Source organism: Mustela lutreola, chromosome 16 (assembly GCF_030435805.1).
Source record: "Mustela lutreola isolate mMusLut2 chromosome 16, mMusLut2.pri, whole genome shotgun sequence".
NCBI classification, from domain to species: domain Eukaryota; kingdom Metazoa; phylum Chordata; class Mammalia; order Carnivora; family Mustelidae; genus Mustela; species Mustela lutreola.
Window position 1 is genome coordinate 184,208 of NC_081305.1, and position 27,898 is coordinate 212,105.

Here is a 27,898-nt window from a genome sequence, read left to right on the forward strand (position 1 = left end):
ATACAGGCCCCCTGCTTGCACAGGGCAGCATGTAGGGGGACCTGCTGGCCTGTTGCTGGCAGAGCATAAGGACCCCAGCCCATCTCCCCACAGAGAACAGAAGACAGCCCCACACCCCACTGGCACCAGGCACAGGATGGGCCCCCCACACCAAGCTCCTTGCCCTCTGTGGAACCCACCCCTTCCATTCTCTCCTCCTGACGGAGAACCCCAAAGGGAGCAGAGGTTCCCAGGACCACGGTCAGGGGCGGTGGTCCTAGCAGCAGTGAGGGGCTGTGTAGGCACCGCTGCCATGAAGTCCAGCTGGGTCCCTGCCACATGGGTCCCAGGATTCACACCGCAGCTGTCCATCACCAAGGCCCAACTTCCTGACCACCTTCCTCCTCTGGGGGCAGTCTGCCAGGGCCCCCCCGGTTCTGTGTCCGCACACTGCCAGGACGCGGGATCTCCAGCTCCATAAATGAGGCCTTTGAGATGGACATGCTTCCCCCCACTCCCAGCCCCTGCTGGAGACTTCAAAGAGCCTGAGAACTGGACAGCCTCTGGCCAGCAACCAGTCTTCCTGCTGAGGCCTCGAGACTCCCCGTCTGGTTCTGATGTGCCTAATGGGGACTTCACGGGAGGGAGACTCTCAACTTTGTGATTAGTTACGGTTATGAGGGAAATGTCTGCATGAAATCCCAGATAATCCTAAGGCCAATGATAACTTGATCTCTCATGCCCCTGGGAGGTAAGGACTGGCCACAACTGTCCAAGCGGAGACCCACACGTACGGAGGCTGACAACAGGAGTGCCAAGGACAAGGCCTGGCACACACCAGGCCCGCATGCTGCACGCACTCAGTGCGTAAACGAGCTTCATGGGGCAGCTGGAGTCCAGTGAGAGAGCAGCATCTAGCCATGGCCACACCAGGGGGTGGGGTTAGTGCCTGACCAGAGGGCCCAGGCGCTGCTTACTTCATGGAGCTCCCTGAGGGCCAGCCAGGAGACAGAGTCCCAGGAGCAACCACATGGCTCCTCCACGGGATCTCAACGAGGCCTGGCCCAGAGCTGGGTCACAGGGGCTTCTCTGAACTCGTGTGCTCACCCTGTGGTGTCTGCGCTAAAGACTACAGACCCTGGGGTAGGGTCTGCCTTCACGGGAGAGAGCATAACCTGTCAGCACTCTGTCCACGGGCAGCAGGCCTGGAAGGAGCCCATTCACCCCTGCCTGGACCCTGGGGAGGCAGGGCAAGCCTTTAGAGCAGATGCTCCCATGTGAGAGAGCTGGCTGTCTGGCCATCTCCATGGAAGCGAGCTGCAAGGAATGACCTAAACCTGAGCAGTCTGGCTGAGTATTGATGACGTGAACATCTCTCAGGGCAGTGGGCCGAGAAGCAAGCAGTCTCAGCACGGCCTGGGCCCAGCCTCTCTCTGCTGTACTCTCTCTAGGACACTGGCTCTGCTCAGAAGGTCACCAACTCCCAGTCGTAAAAGGGCTGCTGCGACTCCGGACATACGTCCCCATGCGGGCATACTTAAGGAGAGGCTAGGTGTCAAGCTCACCTTGCTTGCCTGCCTCCATCAGAGGACAGACCCCTGTCCTGCTGGCTGAAGCTTATCGCGGGGCACCCTCGTGGGACCGTGAGGATCTAGGACAGCCTGGGATTCTGTCGGTCCTGGATCCCACTCACGCAATCCAGGCAGAGACAAGGACTGACGTCCGGGTAGTAACTGACCGACCCCGGCACGGGCGCAGGGCACCATCCTTGTCACGCGTGTTCACGGCAGAGACTTTCGCTGCTGACCCCCAAATGGAGGGGATCTCCAGCTGGGGACTTCTGACAGGACAAGCTCCTAAAACACAAACCACCCCTCCGCCACCGCCAACAGCTGACTGCACAACCATGCCTACAGCACCGTGGGGGACTTCCTGGCAGGCTCAGCCCACACGATGGGGCGGAGGTCAGGGCTGGGAGGGTGCCCCGCAGACTGCACTGCCCGCTCACGACCTCAGTGTCCTTGACCCTTCCACAACCCGTCTGGCGCCTGAGCTCCAAGCAGCTGTGTGGTGCCGAGGGGCAGGAGGGCCAGGACTTGCCCCAGGGGATGACCCCTCCCCCACGCTCTGTTCACTGCCCCTCCCCCCCAATCAGAGGCCCCCTAATCCCTGCCATGTACAATCTCCAGAGCCACCAAGACGTCCTTCCCAAGGTCCACTTCTCAGCCTCCCTCCAGCCCAGGGCTGCCCTGAAGTTCCCCAATAAAGCCACTGGTGCCCAGCCCTAGGGCTCTGGTGTCAGCCCCTCCAGCCTCTGGCCAGCCTGTCCAGGCTCCCGAGCGAAGCAAACATCTTGGTGTTCTCAGCTGGGGTGTCGCAATGGAAACCTGTGGGACCTTCTCCACTCTGTGGCCCAGACTGTGAGGGCAGGGCGGCCACGGAGAGAGCTCACGTGGAGCTGGGGCTTGGCTGCATGTGACCCTGGGTCATGTTCTCTGCTGGGACACCTTGGGGGCTGGGCGGACCCAAGACCCACCTGCCTCACCCTGGGCACAGAGTCCAGCCCCAGGAAAGGAGAGCCCACGCTGCGGGAGTGTAACCCATTCACATTTATAGGCGACACAGGAGGCAGGCGGACGACACATCAGCATCTCTACTCCAGGGAACTGGCCAATTCCGACCAGAACAGCAATCAGGAACATAATTGTACAGCGTTGGGGCACGACATCTCTGCGGGCTCAGTCCCACTCCCCGTCCCCCTCGGGGTTGTCCTCGCGAGCTGCCTCCACGTCGTGGAAGTGGAAGTTGGCCATCATGTCTCGCACAGCCAGCATCAGCCTGTTCAAGCCTTGGTTGTGGTTCGGACCCCCAGCCCCTCCGTCCTCCAGCCGCTCCCCCTGCGGCAGTGAAGACTCGTCTGAGCTGGGGCTGTCCTGGGTCCTGAGGCCCAGGGCTCCCACCCCAGCTCCCCCAGGACCCTGCTGGGAAGAGGAAGCTTCAAACCCAAACACAAGGCTAGGCCCCAGTGCGAGGTCCAGGAGCCATGCCTGGGGGAGGGGCTGAGGTGGCCGCGACCGTTTCAGGCAGGCTTGTCCCGGCCTCCTGAGCGGGCTGCGGGTGTCCGCGGCCCAGCCTGAACCCACATGGCAGAGAGAGGCCAAAGCGTGCTCACATACCTCCATGGTGTAATTAGGCAACAAAGACCGGAAGAAGAGGGCAATCGTGTTTCCGTGGCTGACGGGACTCAGCCTGAAAGAGGAAGAAGGTCAGATGGTGCAGCTGTGCGCCCTGCCCTGGGGCTGGGGGCAGGGTACACCAACGCAGCCAGCGCAGCAGCTGGGGCACAAGCTCAGGCCTCCCAGGGAAGGTCACCCAGAGGGGGCGGGCCCTTGGGGACCTGGCTAGCTGAGCTCAGCAGAGAGAGGAGGGTCACTCGCCACGGCTCAGTGGCTCACTTTTGAGAAAAGCCATGCAGGGGCTACAAAGTGGTTACGTGAGGAGAAGGTTCCAGAGTGTGCTGGGGAGTGCCCTCCTGGTAAGACATGGTGCTGGAGCCCAGCTCCACTGGCCATTTGAAGACTGGTGGCTTGGGCTGGCACAGCCCTTCACTCCTCAGGCCTACACTGTCCAGCAAGGCAGCTCTCTGAACCCACCAACATTAAAAATGTGTAAGCGTCACCTTGATCGATTCAAGAACTCAAGTAGGCACTCTTTTCCTAGAAGCATGCAGTCCAACTTTTAGAATGTAATTCAGTTAAGAAAAAGCTTTTTATTCTACATAACGTGCTCAACTGAAGCCTGGAGAGGGCATGCATTCTGGAATGGAATAACCTGTCTGGGACTTCCAGAGCTACAGGCTGTGCTGACAGCCTGTGGTAAGGCCACCAGGAAAGCAGAAGGCAGCTTTCCCATGATCCAAGGTGAAGCGCCGTCCCGCTCCACTGCAGCTCTCCTGGGCTGGGCCACACAGGCCCTTCTCAGTTCGCAGGGCCCCAGGCATCAGCAGACTCGGGCTGTGGCTTTGATACTACGCTGCCTGCTAGGTACGCACATAACACGGCTCCATGGCGCCACACAGGCCACAGGGCGCAGCTGGTACGTTCCTCCAGCTTCCCACTGTTACGTCCGACACCTGCTCTAGAACCCCATGGGAAGACACTCCTTCGTCAGACAAGCAAGCGAAAGAACATGGCTGGCAAAAGCGGACCTACAACCCCGCGTCACCCTGTCCTCAGGGGCCTGGGTCTGGAGGAGGCAGGGGGCCCCAGGGAGCCGGAAGCACTGACCTCAGAGCTACACAAGCAAAGGAGCAAAGCAGGAGGCGGAGAGGTACCTCTCGGGTCTGACGTAGGAGTAGATCGTGTCCAAAGGAGGCAGAGGGTCAAAACCCATCACAGACTGCGTGGTCACATCCTTCAGAAAGGGAAGCAGACCCATGGTGAAGCCCGGCTGTGCCTCCAACAGACCTCCAGCTGATTCCAGCCTGGACCAGTCTCTCCACGAGGAGTCCGTCAGCCAAACAGAATCGGTCCTTGGCTGCAAGGCTGCGTCTGCTGGACGCCAGGCGAAGGGTGGGGACAGCCTTGCTTCCACTGAGACAGGCACTCTGCCCCACTCAGATGGCCAAGGATGCCTGTCGGCCAAAGGGCACGCGCAGCAGGGGAGGAGCAGAAAGCCACACTGCCTGTGCCAGGATCTCTCACCAGAGTGCCTCAGGGCCCCCGCTCTGAGCCCTGGGAGGTCAGCCGGCCAGGAGCAGCCCCCCTCTCAAAACCCCAGCTGTGAGGGAAGGGCCCACGGGCGACAAAGCCCCCGTTTCCAGGCCCTCTCCCTTACCGGGGGAAGGGCAGCAACAGCCTCCTTGACCTCGGACAGGACCACGTGCCGGTGGATGTTCCTGGGCGCTCGCTGGTAGAGCATCTTCCGCCTGAGGTCCGGGAAGGAGAGGCGTAGTAGGCTTGTGGCGCAGAGCCCGCCCTGGCCCCACGGCGACCCCTGTGACCACCACCCCGAGCACAGGGCTTCACCACCCACCAGGCCGGGTGCTGCCCCCACCGGCCCCCAGGCCCACCTGCTCTCACACGCTGCCACCGCAGGGTCCCCAGAGTCCACCGCCTGCAGAACCTCCCGGACGTTCTCCTCCAGCCAGCTCATGGTGGCAGGCTCCTTCCAGAGGAAGTGTGACCTTCCAAGGTACAGGCTCACCAGCTGGCTTAGGGCAGGGGGCTGGCTGTGGGAGACAGGGGCTCATGAGCTGGGCCCACCAGGGCATGGACTCCACACACCCACCAGCCCTGGGGGGAGGCCCAGGGGCCTGTCCAGCAGCCTGGGGGCGGAGCAGGTTGCCCAGAAGGGCTGCTGAACTGGGACAGGCCGCTGCCCAGACGTGGGGATACACAGGCATCTGCTTCCACAAAGTGTGTACTTTTTAGTAAGAACAAGGTCTTTAACAGAAAAGGCATGCGTAGGTCTGCGCAGGCCGGGATGCCGGAGGCACTGTGCTGGTTTACTGCGAGGGTCTGAGCACGGCCGGCTCCCACAGTGCATGTTTTCCTTATTTTTTCATGAGACATTTGGGCAAGGCAGTTGGGTGCGCACACAGCTGTGTGACTAATACCCACGGGGTCACCAACCCCAGCCAGCAGGGCTGGCGCATCAGGCCCCACACCCTGCCCACTTCTCAGCAGGAAGGCCCGTGCTTGGGGCTGCATGTGGCCCACGTGCCGGCCGGCGCTGTGTCCAGCCCTCCACGGTGGGAGAACAGTCTGGCTGCCAAGGTCCCTGCAGTGAGCACCCAGCAGGACTCTGCCTGGGGCGGGAGAGAGCTGTGATGGCCAGCCTCACGAGCCTCCAGTCTGAGTGAAAACGGTCCCCGGGCTCTGCTCCCAGGGGCACCCCACGACCTGTGGGCAGGCACTGTCCTATCTTTACCTGATCTCGGCCTCCGGGCCAAAGAAGCGGTGCGTGGCAACAGCGGCATCGGGCCGCACGCTGCAGTACTCGAGCAGAGGCAGGAGCACTGCAGGAGGAAGCAGGGGCCCCCAAGGGCATGTGACAGGGTGAAGCCAGTCCGCCCGTACCAGCCCCCAGGGGGCCTCTGCCACCTCGGACCGGGTCTCTGCCCTGCTGCCTCCCAGGGGCCCCGTGTGCATCCGAGGGCAGCCCCACGAGGCGTCCCCACACACTCCACCTGCGGGCTACTGGAGGGGCCGGCTCATGGGGTTCGGGCTTTGGGTGCAGACACTCAAGACAGCGCTCTCCCTCCGAGCACTGGAGGCCGAGTGGCCAGGGACAGGAAACAGCAGGGCAGCTCAGTGGGCAGCAGGACCCCCAGGCTGTATGGAAACACCACCGGCAACCATTCCACGGCCAACAGACCCGAGGCTGTACGGAAGCACCGTCCGTCGTCTCACGGCTGCCAACACCGCTGGCCCCACACGAACAGCTAGCGCCCACCAGGGGCCTGGCCTCCTCGCTACAAGCAGCTCGATGAGGAAGGGTCAGTTCTCCCAAGACTTGGCCCGGCAGCCACGTGTGTGAGGCCCAGACGTACGAGCAGGGACTGAGAATGCTGTCTGGTGGGAACCCTCACTGACATGGGCTTCGATCCTGTCCGGCCCCCTCCTCACGCCTGCGCCCCTCGTCCACACCCCCCGCTCTGTTCTGTCCCTGGCACCTCGTGTCAGCTGATACGCCGTCCCCTTCAGCCCATTCCACTGGCGGCTCCCTGCCCTAGGCTGTGAGCCCGAGAGGTGGGGACCTTGGCTGCCTCCTCTGCCTGGGACGCAGCAGGCTCACGGAGCTGAAGGGTGACTCACGGGGCTGTGGGGACAGTGTGCCTGAGCCACATGGCCAGTCCCTGGCACACAGCCCTCTGTGAAACCGCACGTGGTAGGAGGGCCCAATCCACCAGGACCCTGACAGGATAGGAGGCTGCTCTCTGATCTCCTGTCACCACCGAGATCAGCCCGCAGGACTCTGTCCCCACACGGACACTGGCCCACGACTCCAGAAAGCTCAGGGAGGGTGCAGGAGCCTGTACTGTGTAGTCCCAGGACAACCTTGTCTCTGAGTTCTTCAACTCCCTGAGAAGTGCGGTCTGCGGACCGGGCCCCTCCAGCACGGCTCTGCTGACACCCTGCAGCTCAGGCCCCTCCCTCTAGAAAAGACCTGTTTTCTGAGAGCAGGTTTTTCTCTGTCAATATTGAAACACTCATCCTAAAACCCCAAGACAGTTGGAGACCAAAGTCACTTCTGACTCGCTCAGCTTTCGAACTGTGCTGGGTGGGGGGGCTGAGGAGGGTGCACCCACCTCCGGGGAACATGGTGAGGGCCTGTCGGATCAGGACAGAGGCCTGCTCCCTAGCAGAGCTCAGCTCCTGTTCTGGGAGGTCTGCTTGCTGACTCAACAGGAAATAGGCCAACGGCACAGAGAAGGCGAAATTTGGGAGCTGAGACAGGTTCCGATGAGCCTGCAAGGGCCAGAGAAACCAAGTCTGGAGCGCGGATGCGGCAGACGAAAAGGACGCACCATTTCCAGGCGCTCCAAGTCTGAGCCCTGGCGATGAGCACAGGCGTCCTGCTGGCATCTCTCTACTTGGCATAAAGAACTTCATGGCACGTCTGGGAGCTTTCTCTTGGCAGGAGACAATTAACAAGGCTGGGGTGGTGGTGGTGGCGGGGGCGGGGGGGGATTTCGGCAGGGACAGAAGAGAGGAAGGTCCCAGGGGAGGTGGAGTCAAGTGGGGTCACAGGTGCCCACCAGCAGGCAGCCCGTGCTCACCCACAGTGGGAAACTCGGGAAGCCCGGGTCCAACGAGGAGCGTCCCTCCCCCTGCTGGAACCTGATCACATCCGTGGACATGGCCGAGCACCTTGTTGGCCTTTCTCTATGTGTCCGTAACAGACAACACACAACGGGCCAGGTTTTCTCCACTAAAGCAGGGCCATGGTCTCCAGAGTTCAGCAAACATTCCCCTTTAGCCCTGCTGTGGAGCGGGGGTGAGCTCCCTGGAGCTGCATTTGGGGGCTCCAGAAACTTCTGTAAACTAGGGGGACTCCTCGGCCAAAGAGCCAAATGAAAGGGCTCAGAGTGACTCACGTATGTGGTCATTTCTCAGTGACACCCACCAGCCCCGCCTCATGGGAGGTGGTCAGAGTCACACATCTCCGAGACAGCACCGTCCAACAGAAACATATTTTCTAGCCGCCGAATTAAAAACAGAACACATGAAATGAATGTTACTACTTTTACACTTAGCCCTAACCCTAAAACAGTGCCACTGCAACACGCCATCACCATCAAGGTCAGCGGTGAGGCAGTGCATTTTTTACAGTTCTGCCTTGAGGTCAGGACCGCGGCGGCGTGGGTGTGTGTGTGCGTGCATGTGTGTGTCCGTCCCATAGGGGCCCCGCCCCCCACAGCTCTGGCGCCTGCGGAAGCAGCAGCAGCCCAGAGGGAGACAGGGAGGGAGAGGCGCGTACCCACCTCCCACTCCTGGAAGAGGCGGATCAGGTACTCGTAGTTGCGTGCCCGCAGGGCCAGGTGGTCGATGAGCAGCAGCATGCACAGGGGGTCCTCGTCGGGCTCCAGGCTTGGGGGGCGGCATAGGAGAGAGGGTGCCGCGTGGGCAGGGGCAGGCAGCTGCGGGCGGGGGGGCAGCTGCGGGCGGGGGGGCAGCTGCGGGCGAGGGCCGCAGGGACCCCGGGCATCAGCTGTGGGCGCTTACCTCAGGATGAGCTTGCAGAACTCCAGCGCCGTGCGCGGGCAGCCGCGCTTCTCTAGGAAACTCATCTGTTTGTAGAGGGCCAGGTAGAAGCTCCTAGACCCAACACAGTTCCTGGTAAGCCAGGGCAGCCGCAGTCCCCCCGCCGCAGCACCGCCCACTACGCACTGGCGCTTCCCAGGCAACCCCGGCGGTGCAAAGGATCACGAGCGTTCCTCAGTCTGCGGGCCCAGTTACATGGGTCCCCAGGGAGCGCAACAAGCTCGCCATTAGCTCGGATTGTCCTGGTTTTGGTTTACAGTTCACCATTTCGGGGAAGAGCCAACCTCTCCTCCCATCACTACTGTGGAAATCTCCAGTCCCAGGAGTGGCTAGGGGGCTGCTGCCGGGCGTCAGGTGCGCTGAGCTGGATCCTCCGGGGGGACTGGGACTGTTACCAGTGGACACCACCCTGCTGGGCCTGCACGTGTTAGCACGTTATAGCCTGTCTCCAAGAACCAACAATTCCACTGGAGAGCCAAGTGCAACGGACACAGAACCAGACAATTGTGCAGTAGGGGGTCCAAGTGTCCTGGGACCCAGGCTGATGGCCAAGGTGTGTGTGTGGGACATGAGCAAGGCTGATGGAGGCCCTGGTGGGTGAAGAGGGCACCAGGACAGGACACACCCATCTCCCCCACAAGGCTCTGAAGGCCAGGCCGAGGGCAGGAATCAGAGGTGAGGAGCGAGGGTGCCAGAGCAGGGCTCTGGGGCGGGAGACACATTTGTGAGAAGAGGGTGTCATGCGGTCTTCCCTGTTCAGTGCGGGGAGCGGGATCAGACTGTGCTCAAATAGCTCGATGATGGAGGAATGTAGGACTGCCCACAAAACATTCCAGAGCATTCCAGACTCCTGGGGCACAGATCCTTGTGTCCAAATAGACAAGAAAACACAACTACACACCCCCTGATCAAGCAGGGGCTTATCAGACTCATTTCTCTCAAGGACAAATGTAACCCCAGGCTAGCCCAACCCATCTGTCTTGGAGTCCAGGCCACTTATGTTCAGGTTACAAACACAGTGAGACCCCCTGGTGTGAGTCAGCAGGTGGGACAGCTCGGGGACAGCCCCCTGCCACCTGCCCTAGCTGCACCTACATGGGTACTCACGTCCCCCCACCGCGCTGACCCACCTCAACACACCTGCCACCCTGGAAACGCACCTGTTCTCGGGCCTGCGGTAGTCCAGCCGGCAGGTCCCGCTGGTGAGGCTGAACAAGGGATGGAAGGCGCACTCCATACTGTACAGCGCTCTCTCTGAGGGCCACACGGACACCGGGGGAGGGGTCACGGCCAGCGCGCGGCACCTCCAAGCCTATCCCCCAAGGCTCACAAAGAAAGCTCTCAAAGGAAGAGAGCACAACAAGGGTTCTGGAAAGTGCCATGGCGCAGCCCTGACCCTGGGGATCATGAATGCCACTCTGTGCACCGACCTCACGCAGAGGGACGACTTTCTAGACAGGGAGATACAAACACACGTCCTCACAAAACCCACATGCACACATCCACAGCAGCTCAGTCACGGGACCCAAGACGTGGAAACTACCCAAGTGTCCACCAAGTAACACACCAAACACAGCCCATCCTCACTGCGGAGCATCATCTCACTGAAGAGGAGGGAACCCTGAAAACATGAGGGTAAATGAAAAAAGCCAGGCCAGGGGCTCAGTCAGTGACACATCTGCTTTTGGCTCAGGTCGTGACCCCAGGATTGTGGGATCAAGCCCCGAGTTGGACCCCAAGTTCAGTGCGGAGTCTGCTTGAGATTCTCTCTCCTTCTGCCCCTCCTGCCACCTCTCTTCCCCCCTTCCTCTCTTAAAAACAGCCCTGGCAATGGCTGTGTATGGCCAGCACCTTCTGGGACAGCGCCTACGCCTCCTCAGCAGAGGGGGTGCTGGGCCCGGTGGCAGGGCCGAGCGCCCAGACGGGCTCTTACCAACGAGGTCTCGGGCCATCTCCTGATCCTCCTGAAAACGACAAGCATCACTGAGCTGCAGCAGCGAGTCCACGTGGTATGGGCTAGTCTGGAGCAGAACCTAGAAGCAAAGCGGGGACGCTGCTGGGGCCACAGGCCATGCCTCCTGGACAGCCAGCAGCAAGGCAGCAGCCCCAGGCGGGGCTTTCTCTCAGTCACTGAAACCAGGCTCACTGGTGCTGCTAAGCTGCATCACCAACCAGGCCTGTGGTAAGAGCAGGGGCCCCGTGCCCCAGGACCTCTACCTTCACCCTCTGCCAGTCCCCCCAGCCCTGGGATCCAGGTGTACAGCAGGGGTCAGAGGAGACAGAAGGAGAAAGGGCTTGTGGGCCGAGGGACTGCAGGCTGTGATCCAGGTGCGGGGTAGCCTGGTAACTGAGAGGATGTAGGCTGGGCAAAGACGCTCCTGGGGACACACGCACCACGATGTTATTGGGCTCCATGGACTCCACCGCGGCCAGAAACTTGTGCTGGGTTTGCTGGTACTCCTCACTGTGCTCAAAAGCAAAGGAGGAGAGACCCTTCTTGGACTCCAGCAGCCTCATCGACAGACCTGCGGGGAGGGCAGCATCAGGCCCCTCCTGTGACCCCCACGAGCAGGCTCAGGCATACTCCAAGGAGTCCCCATCAGAGCGTCTACCTTCCCACAATGCCCAGGGCTGACTGCCTGTGGTGTGGTCTACACCAGCTTCCCGCTTATGCTTTTCCCAGGAAGAGGCTGCTTCCCCGATGGGTGTGGCCAGATCACCCGTGTCCTACGACAGCAAAGGTGAGTGCCACCCCCCCATCTGACTGGGCTTAAACACCAGGCAGAGCCCAGATCCAGCCAGGCACGGGAGACCAGTGGGAACCCTTTCTCTTCCTGCCAGAAACTGGGTATGCGAAGCCGTTTCTTCCTGGGAACCTTCGGAAGCATCACGAAATGGGTAAACGGCTCCAGGCTACTCTCCTGCCGTACCACGGAGCCAAGGAGACTCCTCTGCCCTGGCTCGGGGCTTCTGCAAGGAGCTTCCCGTGTCCATGCTGCTGGCACACGGGACATGGGCAGGGCGGGGCCGGCACATGCTCCCTCCATGACGGCGATGGGTGCCCTTGTCTGCACACTCTCTCCCGCCCCAGTCAGGCCCTAGACCCAGGGGCTCTCTGATACGGGGTGGTTACGCCATTCCCCAGGTGCCTCTGCACAGTTGCTGATCTTAAGTTCTACAGACTTACTCGCTGGCAGCAAAGTACAAACTATCACACCTGGAAAATGAACGAGATCGCTTCCTACAATACAGTATCCACAGGAGAAAAGTAGAAAAAAGCTGCATGAAACCCTATTTGAGAAAACATGCAGCTGGCGTATGGGGAGGCCAGGGGATCCTGGGTCCTCCAGCGCCAGGCTACAGAGCCCACACAGCCGCGCACCTGCTCTGCCGAAGCCACAGCCCCTCACCTGGTTTGGTGTACCGCGGCCAGGTGCTCTTCGGGGTTGTGAGCCAGGTACACTTGGGGTACACTCGCTGCCTCTGCCTCGGCCTGGGGAGAACAGACATGCTCACAGCTTCCCTTCACTGCCTAACCCTGCAGGGACCGCGGAAACAAAACTGTGGGGAAGGGAAGGAGGGGGGCAGGGGGGCAGAGCTACGGCCAGGACACAGGACCCTCAGGGTGCCTGGGGAGCTCAGCTGCTCAGTCTGTCTTCAGCTCAGGTCACGATCCAGGGGTCCTGGAACGGAGCCCTGCTTCGGGCTCCCTGCTCAGTGGGGAGCCTGCTTCTCCCTCTCCCTCTGCTGCTCCCCCTGCTTATGCTCTGTCAAATAAATATATAAAATCTTAAAAAAACAAACAAACAGAACAGGACCACCACCAGACGAAACTAGAAACTGTCACCTAAATGACCAAACAATCAGAGAAAGAAAAACAGAAAAGGGGCGCCTGGGTGGCTCAGTGGGTTAAAGCCTCTGCCTTCAGCTCAGGTCATGATCTCAGGGTCCTGGGATCGAGCCCCACATCGGGCGCTCTGCTGGCGGGGAGCCTGCTTCCCCCTCTCTTTCTGCCTGCCTCTCTGCCTACATGTGATCTTTATCTGTCAAACAAATAAATAAAATCTTTAAAAAAAATAGAAAAACAGAAAATTTATAGTCCAGCAAAATAGCAGAAAAGAAAGGGTAAAAAGGAAACAAAAGTAGAAGACTGCAAATAAAGACATGGGGAAGAGTGAGCCTGTAGGCGTCCCATGGAAGGAAGCCATCTGCATCCCTAAGGACCAGGCCGGACAAATGCCCCGCCAGACGGGCACAGAGGACAAAGGGACGGCCTCTGTGCCTCTGCTGTGAGGAGGCCCTCTCCTCTCCTCGCAAGATGCCACCAGCGCAGCAACAGGTTTTGAAAAGGGAAAAATGGTAACCATGAAAAGAACTGGTGTAGCAGGATACTGACGTCAACACGCTGCTGAGTGGGAATGACCAAGACAGAGCATGAGGGGGCGGCGGGAATGGGAGGCCCGGCTCCCGAGATGCTGTGCCTGGATGGCCCCCTCCCCTTGGCCGTGTGCTCCACCTCCGTTATCCGGGGGTCTCTACAGGGGCCAGACCGCCCTCTTGAAGCTGTGGCCACAAACGGGTTATATATGGTCACTGGGGCTTTTTTTCTTAAGCTGAGTATCAGGCAGGTGGACATGTGGACGCTCTTCTCTATACTTTGATAATCTGAACCATTTCATTGAGAAAAAAAAGTATGAGTAAGAACTGGTCTGTATTAGGAACAGGAGAAAAAAGCACGTTTCTTCTCCCAACAAGAAGGCAAAACTGCAGGAGAAAAAACATGGTACCTGAAAATCATGGTCAAAATCTAAAGAAAACTCATCATTACCTATAAAATTTTGAGCTTCTAACCTTGAAATCTTAGCCAGCTTAATTTTTCTCAATTAGCAGCAAATCTAACACGGGTTTCGATTCTGGGATAAAGTCTGATCTTTGTTATGTAACAGTTCTCAGTGTTTGATGACTTCTGGGAGACGCAGCAAGAAACGCTCTGAGAAATGCTCAAACAAGGGTCTGTTTGCAGGACTGTGTGTCGGAGGGGTGGGTGTTCAGCTTTCTGGACCCCCAGCACCGAGGCCGGCTCTGATTGGGAGCGTGGACGCTCAGAACTGCCTGGTCCCCCGAACCGCAGATAGAGCCCAGCCGTGCACTGAGCAGGGGAGCAGGGAGACATCAGGAGGACAGCGGGAGGGCTGTCCCTCCTGCTGTCAGGGGAAAAAGCCATGCATAGGCCTCTGCAGGACTGAAGGCGCTGCCAGAGAGGACGACTAGAAACACACGGAGTCCGCCTGTGTGCACGGTGAGGGATGAGGGAGACGAGGGAACTGGAGCTTCTCAGGGAAAACTGTGGTGGGACTTCACGTATTCAATCGATGTTCTAGAAGCATGCGACTACTATAAATACAAGAACTATAATCACTGTGAACGACCATTTACACAAACGTAGGACTGGGCAGAAATATGAAGGAACAGCAAAGACGGACCAAGCCGACCCAAACCAGTGCAACAGGGTGGGGAGGGATATGCCGTTCAATCAGGTGACAAAGAGGAACATCGTGAAGTGACCATGTTTTTCATCAACATTCTGAAAGAAGACAAAGTAGAAATCCTTGTGTCCTGAATAACTTAACACCCAGGATAAAACCAAAAACCATCAGCCAATAACAAGAACAATTGCTGGTAAACAGCATTAGACAGAACTGTAAAAGCCCACCCCCACCGCAGGGCAGACAACAGGGGCTGCAGTACTCGGAGGGCAGTGGAGGCCTGGAGCTGACCACACACGGGGAGGGCCACTGCTGGGCGGTTTCACTAGAAATGACCGCCAGCGGCAGGGAGACCACAGCCGACACAGCAGCCGACAACTGTGCCCTGGGGCGCGTGCACCCCCTCATCCACCTAGAACCTAGAACCCAGCCAGGTAGAACCAGGTGGTGCGGCGCACGGCAGAGGGGCCCAGACGGGGGCAGTACGCCCCCCAAATGGTGATCTTGGAGGGGGGCTCAAAGGAAACAATTCTATTCTAAATTGCCCCAATTTTTTTTTTTTAAGATTTTGAGAAAAAGAGAGCGCGCACATGACAGCATGTGTCTGCAGGGCTGGGGGGCAAAGGGAGAGAGAGACAAGCAGGGCTCCAAGTGCAGAGCCCAAAGTGGGGCTCAATCCCAGGACCCCAAGATCATGACCTGAGCTGAAAATAAGGGTCTGATGCCCAAGCGACTAAGCCACCCTTGCCTCAATTTTTTTAAACCAAGCATTTAATTCTACATTCAGAAAAAATACATATCCTGAAAAGCCAAAGCTTCTGCCAGTGTGGAAGTTCGCGGTCACAACCGGCCTCAATGCTGGGGGTCAGGAAAGCCAACACCCACCCCTTCGACACACAGTCCTGCAAACAGACCCTCGTGCTCAGAGCATTTCTCATTGCATCTCCCACAGGTCATCAAGCACTGAGAACTGTTACATAACAAAACCAGACTTATCCCAGAATCAACCCTGTGTTGGCTTTGCTGCTGATGGAGAAACAAAAATTAAGCTGGCCAAGATTTCAGGGCTAGAAGCACAAAATTTTAGGACCTCTAGAATCTCTGTAAAATTGTGACACACATGCTAGCAAAGGCAGCGTGCGGGCTGGAGCCCAGTGTTCATGGAAACAGTCAAACATCAGCTCCTCCCTGACCCTTCAGGTTCCGAAGAATTTGCAGAACCAGAAATTCGAAGGCTTTCCTTTGGCAAGGAGCTTTACCTCCCCTCCCCCAAACGTTCAGAGGCCTTGAGAATACTCCCACACATTTTTTAGAACAAAGCCAGTGTTGTGCTTACCTTTGTTCCCCAAGGACAGCTCGAGCACCAAAATACCTTTTCAGCTCTGTGTCTGGATTCAAGTGTCTAGAAAATTGAACATTTTACAACGAAAAATGAAACGAGTCTGGGGATTCTGAAAGGTCACATAAAACTCAAAAGGCAGAACGGCTACTCTGACATGAAGGACAGCTGGCAGCCTGCGTTCCTCCAAACCATGCGGGTCGCAAACAGAGGGGGCCAGGACTGGGGCTGAGTCAGAGCAGACTCAGGCCTACAGACCAGATCAAGGTGGGCTCACTGACATAGGAAAAAAAATAGCTTTTGGAAGACTGGCAACAGTCTCTTTAGTAAGAACGAGGTTTCATTAGGCATCTACTAGGACAAGAGAGGAATAATTTATCACAGAACGACATCTTACTTCAATACCATTCAAGAAAAACCATTCCCAGATACATGAAGCTGAAGGACGGGTCACTGGAAACAGAGTATTTCCCCTTTCCTTCTTTCTCCTTGTTCCTATTGCCTAAATGCTTGGCAATAAACCTACATTGCTGGGGCGCCTGGGAGGCTCAGTGGGTTAAGCCTCTGCCTTCGGCTCAGGTCATGATCCTGGGGTCCTGGGATCAAGCCCTGCATCAGGCTCTCTGCTCCGCGGGGAGCCTGCCTCTCTGCCTACTTGCGATCTCTGTCTGTCTAATAAATAAATAAAATCTTTAAAACAAAATAAAACATGGATGCCTGGGTGGCTCAGTCGGTTAAGCGTCTGCCTTCAGCTTGGGTCATGATCCCGGGGTCCTGGGATCGAGTCCCACCTCAGGCTCCTTGCTCAGCGGGGAGCCTGCTTCTCTCTCTGCCTCTGCCTCCCACTTTGCCTGCTTGTGCTCTCTCTCTCTGACAAATAAATAAATAAAATCTTTTTTTTTTTTTTTTTTTTTTTTTACTGTATTTATTTACAAGCACAGGATGAATCCCTAGCCTCCCCCAAGACAGAGCAACCCTACCCAGCCCAGTTAAATACTCCAACTAGGGGGTAAGGTTGGAAGGAGGAATTAAGGGAAATACAGGACTAGGGGAATATACCCCACATTAAATAGTTATATACACATCAGTTCCTCTGGTTCTGTACAGAGCAGCGGCTGACCCCACCCCCCAGGACACGGAATGGGGGGAGAGGAGACTGAGGGTACTGAGGCCAGAGCCAGCCCCTGGAATAAATAAAATCTTTAAAAAACAACAAATCTACATTGCTTTTAGATACAGGACGTCTTTTTCAAATGTTTTTTTCCCTTTTCAGGGAGTCTGTGTCTCAGCAGAGAGGAGAGAGCTGTACCTGTGCTCCACATACAGGACGTGCTTCTTGGAGCTAAGGGGAGGCGGCCCAGGGCGGTTGAAACCACTGCTGTCCTCAATCCTCTCCAAGATGCGATCAATATCTTCCAGCCCATTTTCCTAAAAACACCAAAACAATATATTAATCACCACAATGACTTTATTTTAAATGTTTTAATAATAACAAAATTATTTTTATAAGAAACCCGCCTTATATTGTTTACATTCCGAAAGACATTATAATCCCAAATTTATTTAGAAAAAAGGAGAGAGTTCAGCATTGGCAGGACCACAGAGCCAGAAGGACACTTCAAGGAACTCAGTCACAAGCCCAACTGCTAGTCCTATAGGAGTGCCACCTCTCCAGATGGGACTCGGGACCAGAACGACCAGTGACAAGTCCAGAAAGCTACAACCTCCTCAGGAGACACTGCATCTGATGGTGAAGACTGAAGGAAGCAGGGTTCCGACAACAGACCGCACCCAGAGGCTCACACCTCACCATCCCGTCAGTCTGGCAGCCTAGAAAAAGCTCAGGGCACGGGGCCAAAAGACCAAGAAGGGGCTCTGCCAGCCAGAGAATGTCACTTCAGACGGTGGCCATGACGTGGATATCAAGAGTGAGGGCGTCTAACCCTCAAGGAACGAAGTGAAGGAATACCAGCCAAACTTGGTTCGTGACTTTCCCTGACCTCTGAACTAGAATCCTAATGGGAAGAAATTAAAACACTAAATAAAAATGAACTGCTTCTACCACCACCTTGAAAAACAGCCATATGCACATACCAAAATTTCTCCTGTAGTGTTTTTCTTATTTTTCTGTTTCTTTTTCTTCTTTCGGAGTTTGCCACTTATATTAGACTAAAAAAAGAAGCACATTTTGGTCAATGGAAAAAGACAATAAAATGCTAAAATCTGACAACTAAAGCAGCAAGCTGAAGAGGGACATGGGACCTCAAGAGACTCCCAGGGCCCAAACCATCCACCCATCTGCCCTCTGCTCTCATCTTTCATTTTGCCAAGCACCCTCCCTACCACACGTAGCTGCCCTGGAGACGGGGGCCCCTGCACATCCCCCTGCACACCTCCCCCATCCTCTGGTGCCTCCGCCAGGGTCCCTCTGGTGCCTCCATAGGCCGCCTCCCTCCTTGCAGTGTCCAGCCCCCCACCATCCCGAGCTCAGGCGGGGGTCCACGGCACCCATGAGTCAGCTCTCTCCGGCTGCACTTGTCCATCACCTGCTGCACAGACAAGCAGAAGCCCCCCAAGAGACCCTCTCCTGTGCCACGCACCACAGCCACACTGCGACACTAACCAGGGTCGCAGGTCCTCAAGGCCTGGTACCCCCAAAGCCCCGCCCACCAGACCAGAGCTGCAGCCACACAGTTCCAGAGCACACACAGGCTGCCGAGCACAAGCAGACCCTCCCCAAGTGTGAAGGCAAGTCGTGTGCTAGGGAACCTTGTCGAGGGGACCCTGTATGTGCCCCCCTTAAGAGCTTCCTGCAAATCTTCTCCAGGGTCCCAAGGAAATTGTGCGGCAGCTGCAAGGGCCAAAACGGACAGCACAGAGTGGGTGTGGTGGCTCCCCATACCTGCTCTGGGGGCGCTGCCCTGTCAGCCACTTCTCCAGCCTTCTTGCGGTCTGCACCTCCACTCTGCGACCTCCTTTTGTTCCCGGACACCACCGCGCCCGGGAGCAGACCATCGGGTCTCTCCCCATTTAGCACAGGTCCCTCCTCCAGGTCTTCGATGTTGATCTGGAGAGACAGAGGCGAGAACAAGGACGTTGCAGGTGTCCCGGTCACAGAGTAAACGGTGATACTGAGCTGTGTCAGAGTGGAAAGCGGGGCAGAGCTGGGGCGGGGAGACCTATGCAGGGCCGCTCTGAGGTCACATTGGGAAGAAAAACACCCATGTCAATGCGCCCAGCAGAGCTGTGGTTCTTACCTTCTCAATACGCCCTGCTTTAGGGTCATCTTAGTCAACGAACCCCAGAGATGCTAGGGCCCAGGGTGGCCCCATGTGTCTCTGTCTTTACAGCTGACATAAGGAAGAATCCCCAAACCTTACAAGCTCTCTCCCTTGCTGACCACCACCCCAGGGCAAAGATCTCTCAACAGCCCGTTCATGTTCCTTCCTGCTACCTAGAGCTCTAGCTCAGTTCATCTCCAGCAGCCAACAGGACAAGGAGCTAAAGAAAAGGTACGTAGGGACTGACTTACCTAGAGACTCTTCCCTGATAATAAAAGGAGCTCACACAACAGAACCTTGCACAGCAGTACAAAAGAGTGAACTGTGCACACCCACTCACACTCACACTCTGGAGGCAAGACGGGGGTGGGGTGGGTACAAGTCGCTGGACAAGTTCTGGCCCTTCAGCCAGTCAAGGAATAAACAAACAAAAGAGGCCAATACAGAACAATGATGATGATGTTTCATCAGCCGAATGGGATGGACCCCATCTACTGCACTCAGGTCCAAAAATAAATAAAACTGAGTCTTCAACTTAGGGCATCTGAAAAATATAAAGCTCAAAACATAAAATAAAAATAGGATCTACTTTAACCCCCACAACCCTGAGATAACTTTCTTATTTATTTATTTAAAAAAGATTTTATTTATTTCTTTGACAGACAAATAGGCGGAGAGGCAGGCAGAGAGAGAGAAGAAGAAGCGGACTCCCCTCTGAGCAGAGAGCCCCATGTGGGGCTCGATCCCAGGACCCTGGGATCATGACCCGAGCCAAAGGCAGAGGCTTAACCCACTGAGCCACGCAGGCGCCCCAACTTTCTTTTTAAAAATTGAGATCCAGGGGCGCCTGGGTGGCTCAGTGGGTTAAGCCTCTGCTTCTACTCCCGTCATGATCTCAGGGTCCTGAGACGGGCTCCACCTCTTAGGCTCTCTGCTCCACGGGGAGCCTGCTTCTCCCTCTGCCCTCTCCCTGCTTGTGCTCTCTGTCAAGTAAGTAAAATCTTAAAAACAAAAAAACACCCTTATATTGGGTTGGGGGGGAAGGACGCCTGCGTGGCTCAGTCAGTTAAATGTCTGCCTTCCACTTGGGTAATGACGCCAGGGCCCCGGGACGGAGTCCTGCATCCGGCTCTCTGCTCAGAGGACGCTGCTTCTCCCTCTGCTGCTCCACTTTGCTTCTGCTCACTTTCTCTCACAAAAAAGAGAGAGAGAGAGAACAAATCTGAGATCATCCTGTGCCTGGTGAATTTTCATTCTTTTTTTTTTTTTTTTCTTTTTGAATCTACTGTCTCAGCTGGGAAACTATCAAAGAAAAGAAAGCAGGAACAAGTTTTGTATCCTTTGGTTTTGCTTGCTTTGTTCACCAAGGGAAAGTTCCAAGTGGCAAAGATAAATTTCAGGAGTATGTTATGTTTGTCTGTCTATAAATCCATTCCTGACTTGAAAACGCTAGAATCCTACCAAAGTAGCATCTGTCCCAGCACTACCCAATACTATGGAGATTCCTACTATGGATACTTTTTGAGTGAGAGCGCCAGGGGCCCAGGTGTGGTCTGGTTGGTTTAGATTTGGGAACAAAGAAAGAAAACTGGACTGAGACCTCCTGGGGCATTTCCTCTCAACAATGGAGAGAACTGGCACCCAAGCTTTCTCCGGCATTCAGCCAAATGGTACCTCCAACGCAGTGAAGCTGGGTGCCAGCCGACTCTTTCTTTTTTTCCCTTAAGATTTATCTCTTGGGCACCTGGGTGGCTCAGTGGGTTAAGCCGCTGCCTTTGGCTCAGGTCATGATCTCAGGGTCCCGGGATCGAGTCCCACATCAGGCTCTCTGCTCAGCAGGGGGCCTGCTTCCTCCTCTCTCTCTGCCTGTCTCTCTGCCTGCTTGTGATCTCTGTCTGTCAAATAAATAAACAAACAAACAAACAAATAAATAAAAAGATTTCTTTCTCTGAGGGGCATCTGGGTGGCTCAGTTGGTTAAGCATCTGCCTTCAGCTCAGGTTGTGGTCCCAGGGACCTGAAATCAAGCCCCGTATTGCAGGGGAGGGGGGGGGGGGGTCCACACTCAGCGGGGAGTCTGCTCCTGCCTCTCCCTCTCCCTCCCCTCACATGTGCTCTCTTTCTCCTGCTAAGTAACAAATCTTAAAAAAAAAAAAAAAAAAAAAGATGTATTTATTTAAGAGCAAGCCAGTGTGTGCACTAGGGCGGGGGGGCCTGCCAGGGTGCCTGTCAGAGAAAGAGGGAGAAAGACGCTGCTGCAGACTCCCCACTGAGCATACATCCCCAGGTGGGGCTCAATCCCAGACCCTGAGATCATGACCTGAGCCAAAATAGAGTTAAACGCTTAAATGACTGAGCCACCCAGGCATGCCCCCCTCTTATGGTTTTCTTAATAACGCTTTCTCTTCTCCAGCTTAAGAACACAGTACACAGACCATCCCGCTGTGTGTGGCTGATTATTTCTGGCCATGTCTTCTCACAAGACTTTCAGAATCAAGCAATTCCTGGCCAAGAAACAGAAGCAGAACCGTCCCATTCCCCAGTGGATTCGGGTGAAAAGCAGTAATGAAATCAGGTCTAACTCCAAGAAGTAATGCGGGAGAAGAACCAGGCTGGGTCCATGGGGCATCACACTTCATGAGATAGCACACCTAGCTGGCACACGTATGTAATTAAGCTGCATGGGGGCGCCTGGGTGGCTCAGTGGGTTAGGCCGTTGCCTTCGGCTCGGGTCATGATCTCAGGGTCCTGGGATCGAGTCCCGCATCGGGCTCTCTGTTCAGCGGGGAGCCTGCTTCCTCCTCTCTCTCTGCCTGCCTCTCTGCCCACTTGTGATCTCTCTTTGTCAAATAAATAAATAAATAAATAAAAATAATAATTAAGCTGCATGAAAACCATGTTCTATCCTATCATTCTGTGAACGTCCTTCCTACCTGCCCAACAAACATGTTTTCTCAGGGAAATGATTTTGCTGTTATTATGCCTCCGCACCAGGAGGCTGGTTCAGTGATAAACGGGAGACCTTTCAACTCGACTGCTGTTGTGTTTCTGATTCCTGCAGTGCTGAATTCCGCCTCCTGTCAGATCACGCATACCACTGTCCCCTGACAACCAAGTATGTAAAACATGGCTAAGAGGTGCCTGGGTGGCTCAGTGCCTTAAGCATTTGCCTTAGGGTCAGGTCATGGACTCAGGGGTCCTGGGATCAGGCTCCCCAGGGAGCAGGGTGTCTGCCTGTCCCTCTGCCCCTCCCCCAGCTCATGTTCTCTCTCAAATAAATAAGTACAAAAAAAAAAAGATACAGTATATAATACATACAACATAGCTTCTATGTCATCAATAAAGCTTCCAGAAAACAATAAGCTATCAGTAGGTAACTTTGGGGGGAATCAAAAGTTATAGGCATGGGGCGCCTAGGTGGTTCAGTGGGTTGAAGCCTCTGCCTTCAGCTCAGGTCATGATCCCAGGGTCCTGGGATCGAGCCCCGCATCGGGCTCTCTACTCGGCAGGGAGCCTGCTTCCTCCTCTCTCTGCCTGCTTGTGATCTCTGTCTGTCAAATAAATAAATAAAATCTTAAAAAAAAAAAGTTATAGGCAGAATTTTCAACTGCACGGGGATTCATGTCCCGGCTCCAGTGCTGATCAAGGGCTAAATGTAATTATTTGTGAAATATTGATCTTCTTCACTTAGAGGGAAAATTTCTCAATGCTACCAAGTCTGGTCATTTTTAGAAGTGGGGCTGTGTGGTTTTTAGCAGACTGTCGAGGTAGACCTAGACTCCCAAAATACTGATTTCTATTCTACATCATCCACAATCATTGCACAGTATGTTATGCTGCAAAACTTGAACTCTACATTTAAAATGGGTGAGTTTATCATTTACATATATTACACTTCAATAAAGTCGGTTTTGGGGACGCCAGGGTGGCTCAGTTGGTTGGACGACTGCCTTCGGCTCAGGTCATGATCCCGGAGTCCCAGGATCGAGTCCCGCATCTGGCTCTCAGCTCCACGGGGAGTCTGTTTCTCCCTCTGACCTTCTCGCTCATGCTCTCTCTCACTGTCTCTCTCTCTCAAATAAATAAATAAATAAATAAATAAATAAAATCTTTTTAAAAAAAAGTCGGTTTTTATTTTTATTTATTTTTAAAGATTTTATTTATTTATTTATTGACAGAGTGAGATCACAAGTAGGCAGAGAGGCAGACAGAGAGAGGGGGGGAAGCAGGCTCTCCACTGAGCAGAGAGCCCAATGCGGGACTCCATCCCAGGACCCCGAGACCATGACCTGAGCCGAAGGCAGCGGCTTAACTCACTAAGCCACCCAGGCGCCCAATAAAGCCGGTTTTAAAAACAACTCTGAATGAAATAGAAAAAACGATTTCTAATCTAAAGCCCCCCCCCCCCAAAAAAAAACCCACCCCGCAACCAACAGCCAGTCACGAGGACAAATTCGTGAACGAACAAAGGACAGTGTCTCTGCTCAGCTTTCCTCTCCTCAGGAGAACGGAGCTGGCCCCTGCATGTCTCTCAGTAAACCACTTAGGGTCACGGTTCTCCTTAAGCGCTACTGCACCACCCTTCACTTGGTTTCCAGTATCATTTAATGTCGACGTTTGCTGAGTGTTGACTAAAGGCTGCACATGTTAACTCCCATATCACTGATGACATCCCCATCAAGTAAGTGAGATCACCCCTAAGACCCAGGGAAACCAAAGTTTGTGTTCGGTATCTTGTCTACATTCTCTCGGCTTTGAAGAGGTGGAGCCAGGATTCAAACCTAGGTCCTTCTGCCTCCAAAGCCTGTATGCATACATTCTGGCTGGAGACAACACCTGCTGGTCCTCTTAGAGGAAATGCTGACTCAAGTGGTAACTTTTCTGCATATCTGGGTGCCAGACACAGGGTGGTCGGGACACGTTAGGGAATGGCAAGTCTGTTTCCACAAAGCTTGTGCTTCAGCAGGGAAACAAAGCAACACCAAATCTAAAAAAAACCAACAGGTTATTTGTACAGTATATTCTGTTAATTGCCAGGGAAAAATGAGAAAAAAATAAACAACAGAAGAAGGGAAATGGGAATGTGAGGTAACTGTCCTTTTTTTGAAAGATTTTATTTATTTGAGAGAGAGACAGCACACACACACACAGACATAGAGGAAGAAGCAGACTCTGCTGAGCAGGGAGCCCAACGTGGGTCTTGATCCCAGGACTCTGGGACCATGACCTGAGCTGAAGGCAGGAGCTTAACTGACTGAACCACTTAGGCACCGACTTTTTTTTTTAAGAGTTATTTATTTTAGAGAGAATGAGCGTGGGGGAGGGGCAGAGAGAGAGAGAATCCTCAAGCTGACTCCCTGCAGAGCAGGTTGTCCAAGGGTGTGGGGCTTGGTCTCACAACCCTGAGATCAGGATCCACAACTCGGTAGCCACCCAGGCGCCCTGGGGTAAGTGTACTTTTAAAGCAAGTAGGAAGGGTAGGCAAGCCTGAGGAAGCAACATCTGACCAAAACCGGAGGGAGGAGTGAGCCACGTGTCACCTGCATACAAGATGCTAAAAGCACAGGAGACAGCAAAGGGGACAGACCACTATGGCTAGAGCACAGCGAACAAGATTATAAAGAAAACAGGTAGGAGAGCTCATGGGGTGAACTGGGCCAGCCTGGAACCACTGGGGGGTTGTGAAAAAAAGGAGGGCTGAGGTCAGACATGTGCTTAACAGGGTCACTATGGCTGGCCTCTGTGTTCAGAGACTGCAAAGGAAGAAGAGCAGAACCAGGACCGGGCACAAGGATGCTGACGATCCAGGCCACAGGCAATGGTCACCCCCAGGGGCTGCACCAGTGGTCTGAGTGTATCGTGCGAGAGAGAAAGCTGCTTGGGAATGCCCTCACATTGCTGGCGTGGACAAGAGGAAACGTGGAAATGCTCTCCACAGAGCAAAGCCTGGAGGAGGCAGGAAGGGCAGTGAGCATTGGACACACTGGGTTCGAGATGTCTGTGAAAGGTCTAAGAGGAGACAGATGTTGCTGCGCTGGACACAAGAATCCCAAGACAGGGAAGGACATCGGAGCCGATGATATCAATATCAGAATGCGGAAGGGAGAACACAGACAGCAGAGCCCTGAGCAGAGGTACAGCCCTTGAGCCCCTGCGACAGGATCTCACAGTGAGGCCCACATCAATGTTCCCCTCTCCTTCCGTAAGTGAGCTCCTGCCACTTTGTCCATTTCTCCCTCGTCCATCTGTCCTCCTTTCTTCTTCAGCAGGAACGTTAACTCGCTTCAGAGACAAATACCATGACAGGGTTTAGAGTACAGGCTTTAAGGCAGGAAGCCTAAATTTACTCTGCAGGTGCACTTACTACCTTGTTTGCACAAGGGGACACTAGGACCGCCTTCCCAGACTACCAGAAGCTGGTTTCAGCCTGTGCATAAGTGAGGTGGGAAAGAAGACTTGGGTGTTCTGGAAGAAGTCAGAAAAATGAGCGGCACGGTTAAGGGCACATGAAGGGGCAGGAATACTGGGGAGACAGACTACGGCGAGTCCAACCGCGGGAGCCGGGAGACAAGCGCGGGCGGACACCACTCTGGCTTCTGTTCGTGTTGGAGACGGTTTGTAACACAAATGTCGGAGACAGGCCAAGCAGCAGGGTGGGGTCCAGTCGCAGAAGCAGCAGAGGGCAGACGACTGCGGCGGATCTGAAGACAGGACGCGGCCCCGCCTGCACCGCCTTCCGAGGCGAGGCCAGCACTCTGGACGCCCGGCTCCCCAGCTCCCGGACGGGCAGCCCCCGCTCCCCACCATCTACCGACGGCAGCAAGCGCGGCCCAAGACAGCGCTGACAAAGGTGCCTGGTCTCTCCGCCACCTGCAGACCCACCGCCGGCTGTTCGAGCATCGGGTCCAAGCTGAGCAACACAGACACGCGGGCTGCGCGCACAGGGCGCTCGGAGAAGCGAACGACCGACTGCGGCCAGCAGAAACCCCGCGGGGCGCGCACACCTTCAACGCGCGTCCACCGCGTGGGTGCCGGGCCCGACACCTGCTGCGCGGGGCCCAGCGAGGAGCCCGGTCCTGGGCTGTGCCGCGGCCCTGCGGGCGCCTAGCGTACGCCACGCCCAACCCTGCGACCGAGCCCAGAGCCCCCAGGGGCGGAGCCGTGAAGCCCCGCCCACCGGGCTGCGGACCCGCCCCGACGCCACGGCCACGCCCCCTGCGCCGCAGCCCCGACGGCCTCGGCTCTCCTCGCCACACCCGAGCCCGACGTAGCCACGCCCACCACCGCCCCCGCGGCAGCCCAGACCACGTAGCGCCCGCCCCGTGACGTCACGAGCCCGCCCCTCCCACCGCCCCCACCCCGGGCAGCCTCGTTCCTCACCAGCTCGAACCGGTTGTTGACGCAGACGCCTTCCTTCCCTGTGCCCCGGGGGTGTCGGCCGCCTGGACCCCGCTTTGGACCTTCTTCTTCCGCATCATCCTCATCGTGGAGGACAAACTGCAGGGCGCCGGGCCCAAGAGGCTCCTGGCCGCGCTGTTCCCCCCTCAGTCTCCGGAGGGCCCGGCGCGACATAGGACCCAACGGCCGCTGACGCCTGGAGACCGGGAGAAGGAAGAGCAGAAAAGAGAGCGGCCGGCGCGCCTGCGCACTTACGGCACGCTGGCGCGAGGCTGGCGTGTCGCGTCTGCGCCCTGAGCTTCTCCGGAACTTCCTCTCGGTTGACAGGGCGTCAAAGAAGGTGCGGGCGCGGCCCCGGGCCAGTTCTCGCGCGACTTGGGCGCCTCCGCACTGGGCGTCTCCGGGCCTTCCGGAGGCGTGTCCGCGACCGCCGCCGGGCGGGGGCGGGGGCTGCCCCGGCTGCGAGCTGTCCACTCGCGAGCCCACCCTCTGCCCTGCGAGCACGGGCTGGCCGGGCGGGAGGAACCTGCAGGCGGGGTGGGCGGGGAGGTCGTGCGCGCAGGCGGGCGCGCGGCCTCGTGGCGTTGCACCTGTGCGGGTGCACCGGGGACGGACAGCCGGGCGACCCGGAGGGGGAGCGACTGCCCTCGGTCAGCGTCCGCGGCTGCAGGCGGGACGGCGCCCTTCTCATTAAAAGTAAACACGTGCAAACCGAGGAGCTTCCCAGAGGTGCAGATCTCCGCACCGCTTCCTCCCCCGGATGGACTGAAAGCGAACCTCGGGGCCGTCCTGGGAGTTTGCCTTTTGTTGGCGTTAATGCGTCCCGGGTGATTCTCCTGTTGGTCTGCGTCTGGGACTCCGTGGTCTAAGGTGGAGGAGGCTCGCCACTCTTACTGTGTCTTAGTCTCCTGGGGGGATTTCTGCAATAAAGATCAAGGGCGCATTCCTAGCAATTACGAGGTGGGGTCAGGCATCGATAGTTTTTAGAAGCTCTTCGGGGATTCAAGTGTGCCGGCAAGACCGAGAACCCCCGCACTGCAGAGGTCTAAGTGCAGGAGCAAGAGGCTCTGGTGTGAGAGTGTTAGAAGAGTGGAGACAGCAGCCTTGTGGGGACGGCACCCTACTAAATTCTTACCTCCTGGGAGAAGCTGTCCCCGCCGTTTCAAGTAAAGAACCGGGATTGAGAGTAACTGGCCCAGGTAAATCCTGGGTTTGCATGACGACTGTGGTTCCAGGATTCAAGTGAGGAAGGCCACTGGCAAGGACCAAGAAAGGAAAATGGGGACAGGATGGGTCGTGGCCTCTGGGAGCCCTCTCCCTTGACCTTTGAGCTCCACCCCAGCCTTCCTCTTAAGCCTGAATGTTCCTCTCAGACTGGGCATTGGGTCTCCGGAGACTCACGGAGGGAGAGGGTGTGCACACACAGGCATACATGGCTGGTCAGCCTGCGCAGGCCATCAGGGTCTTGCGGTGCTTCGCATTGGCTGACATGGCTGCTGTCTCTAGCCCCCCAGATGCGCCACCTGCTCCAGGCACTCCCCTGGAGTCCCTTAGGTTTTACCCTCCCTACTTCCTGTAATCCTGCTGTTAAAGGGATAGCTCAGGGAGAGCCTCCAGGACATCACTCTTGTCCATTCGGATTGGCCAA

General features: G+C 56.1%; 1 protein-coding gene across 1 annotated transcript; it reads right to left on the reverse strand.

Annotated features, from left to right (window-relative positions):
- Positions 1 to 2,573: 2,573 nt before the first annotated feature.
- TCF25 (transcription factor 25) lies at positions 2,574 to 26,618 on the reverse strand. Its single transcript, XM_059153160.1, has 18 exons — positions 26,233 to 26,618; positions 18,475 to 18,639; positions 17,667 to 17,741; positions 16,882 to 17,000; positions 15,570 to 15,635; positions 12,158 to 12,240; positions 11,142 to 11,272; positions 10,681 to 10,780; positions 9,908 to 10,001; positions 8,709 to 8,801; positions 8,468 to 8,573; positions 7,292 to 7,451; positions 5,911 to 5,998; positions 5,051 to 5,209; positions 4,816 to 4,906; positions 4,313 to 4,392; positions 3,156 to 3,228; positions 2,574 to 2,876 (listed from the first exon to the last, which is right to left on the reverse strand). Exons 1-18 carry the CDS (start codon positions 26,422 to 26,424, stop codon positions 2,718 to 2,720), a joined length of 2,034 nt encoding a protein of 677 aa, XP_059009143.1. The 5' UTR covers positions 26,425 to 26,618; the 3' UTR covers positions 2,574 to 2,717.
- Between the last annotated feature and the right edge of the window lie 1,280 nt (positions 26,619 to 27,898).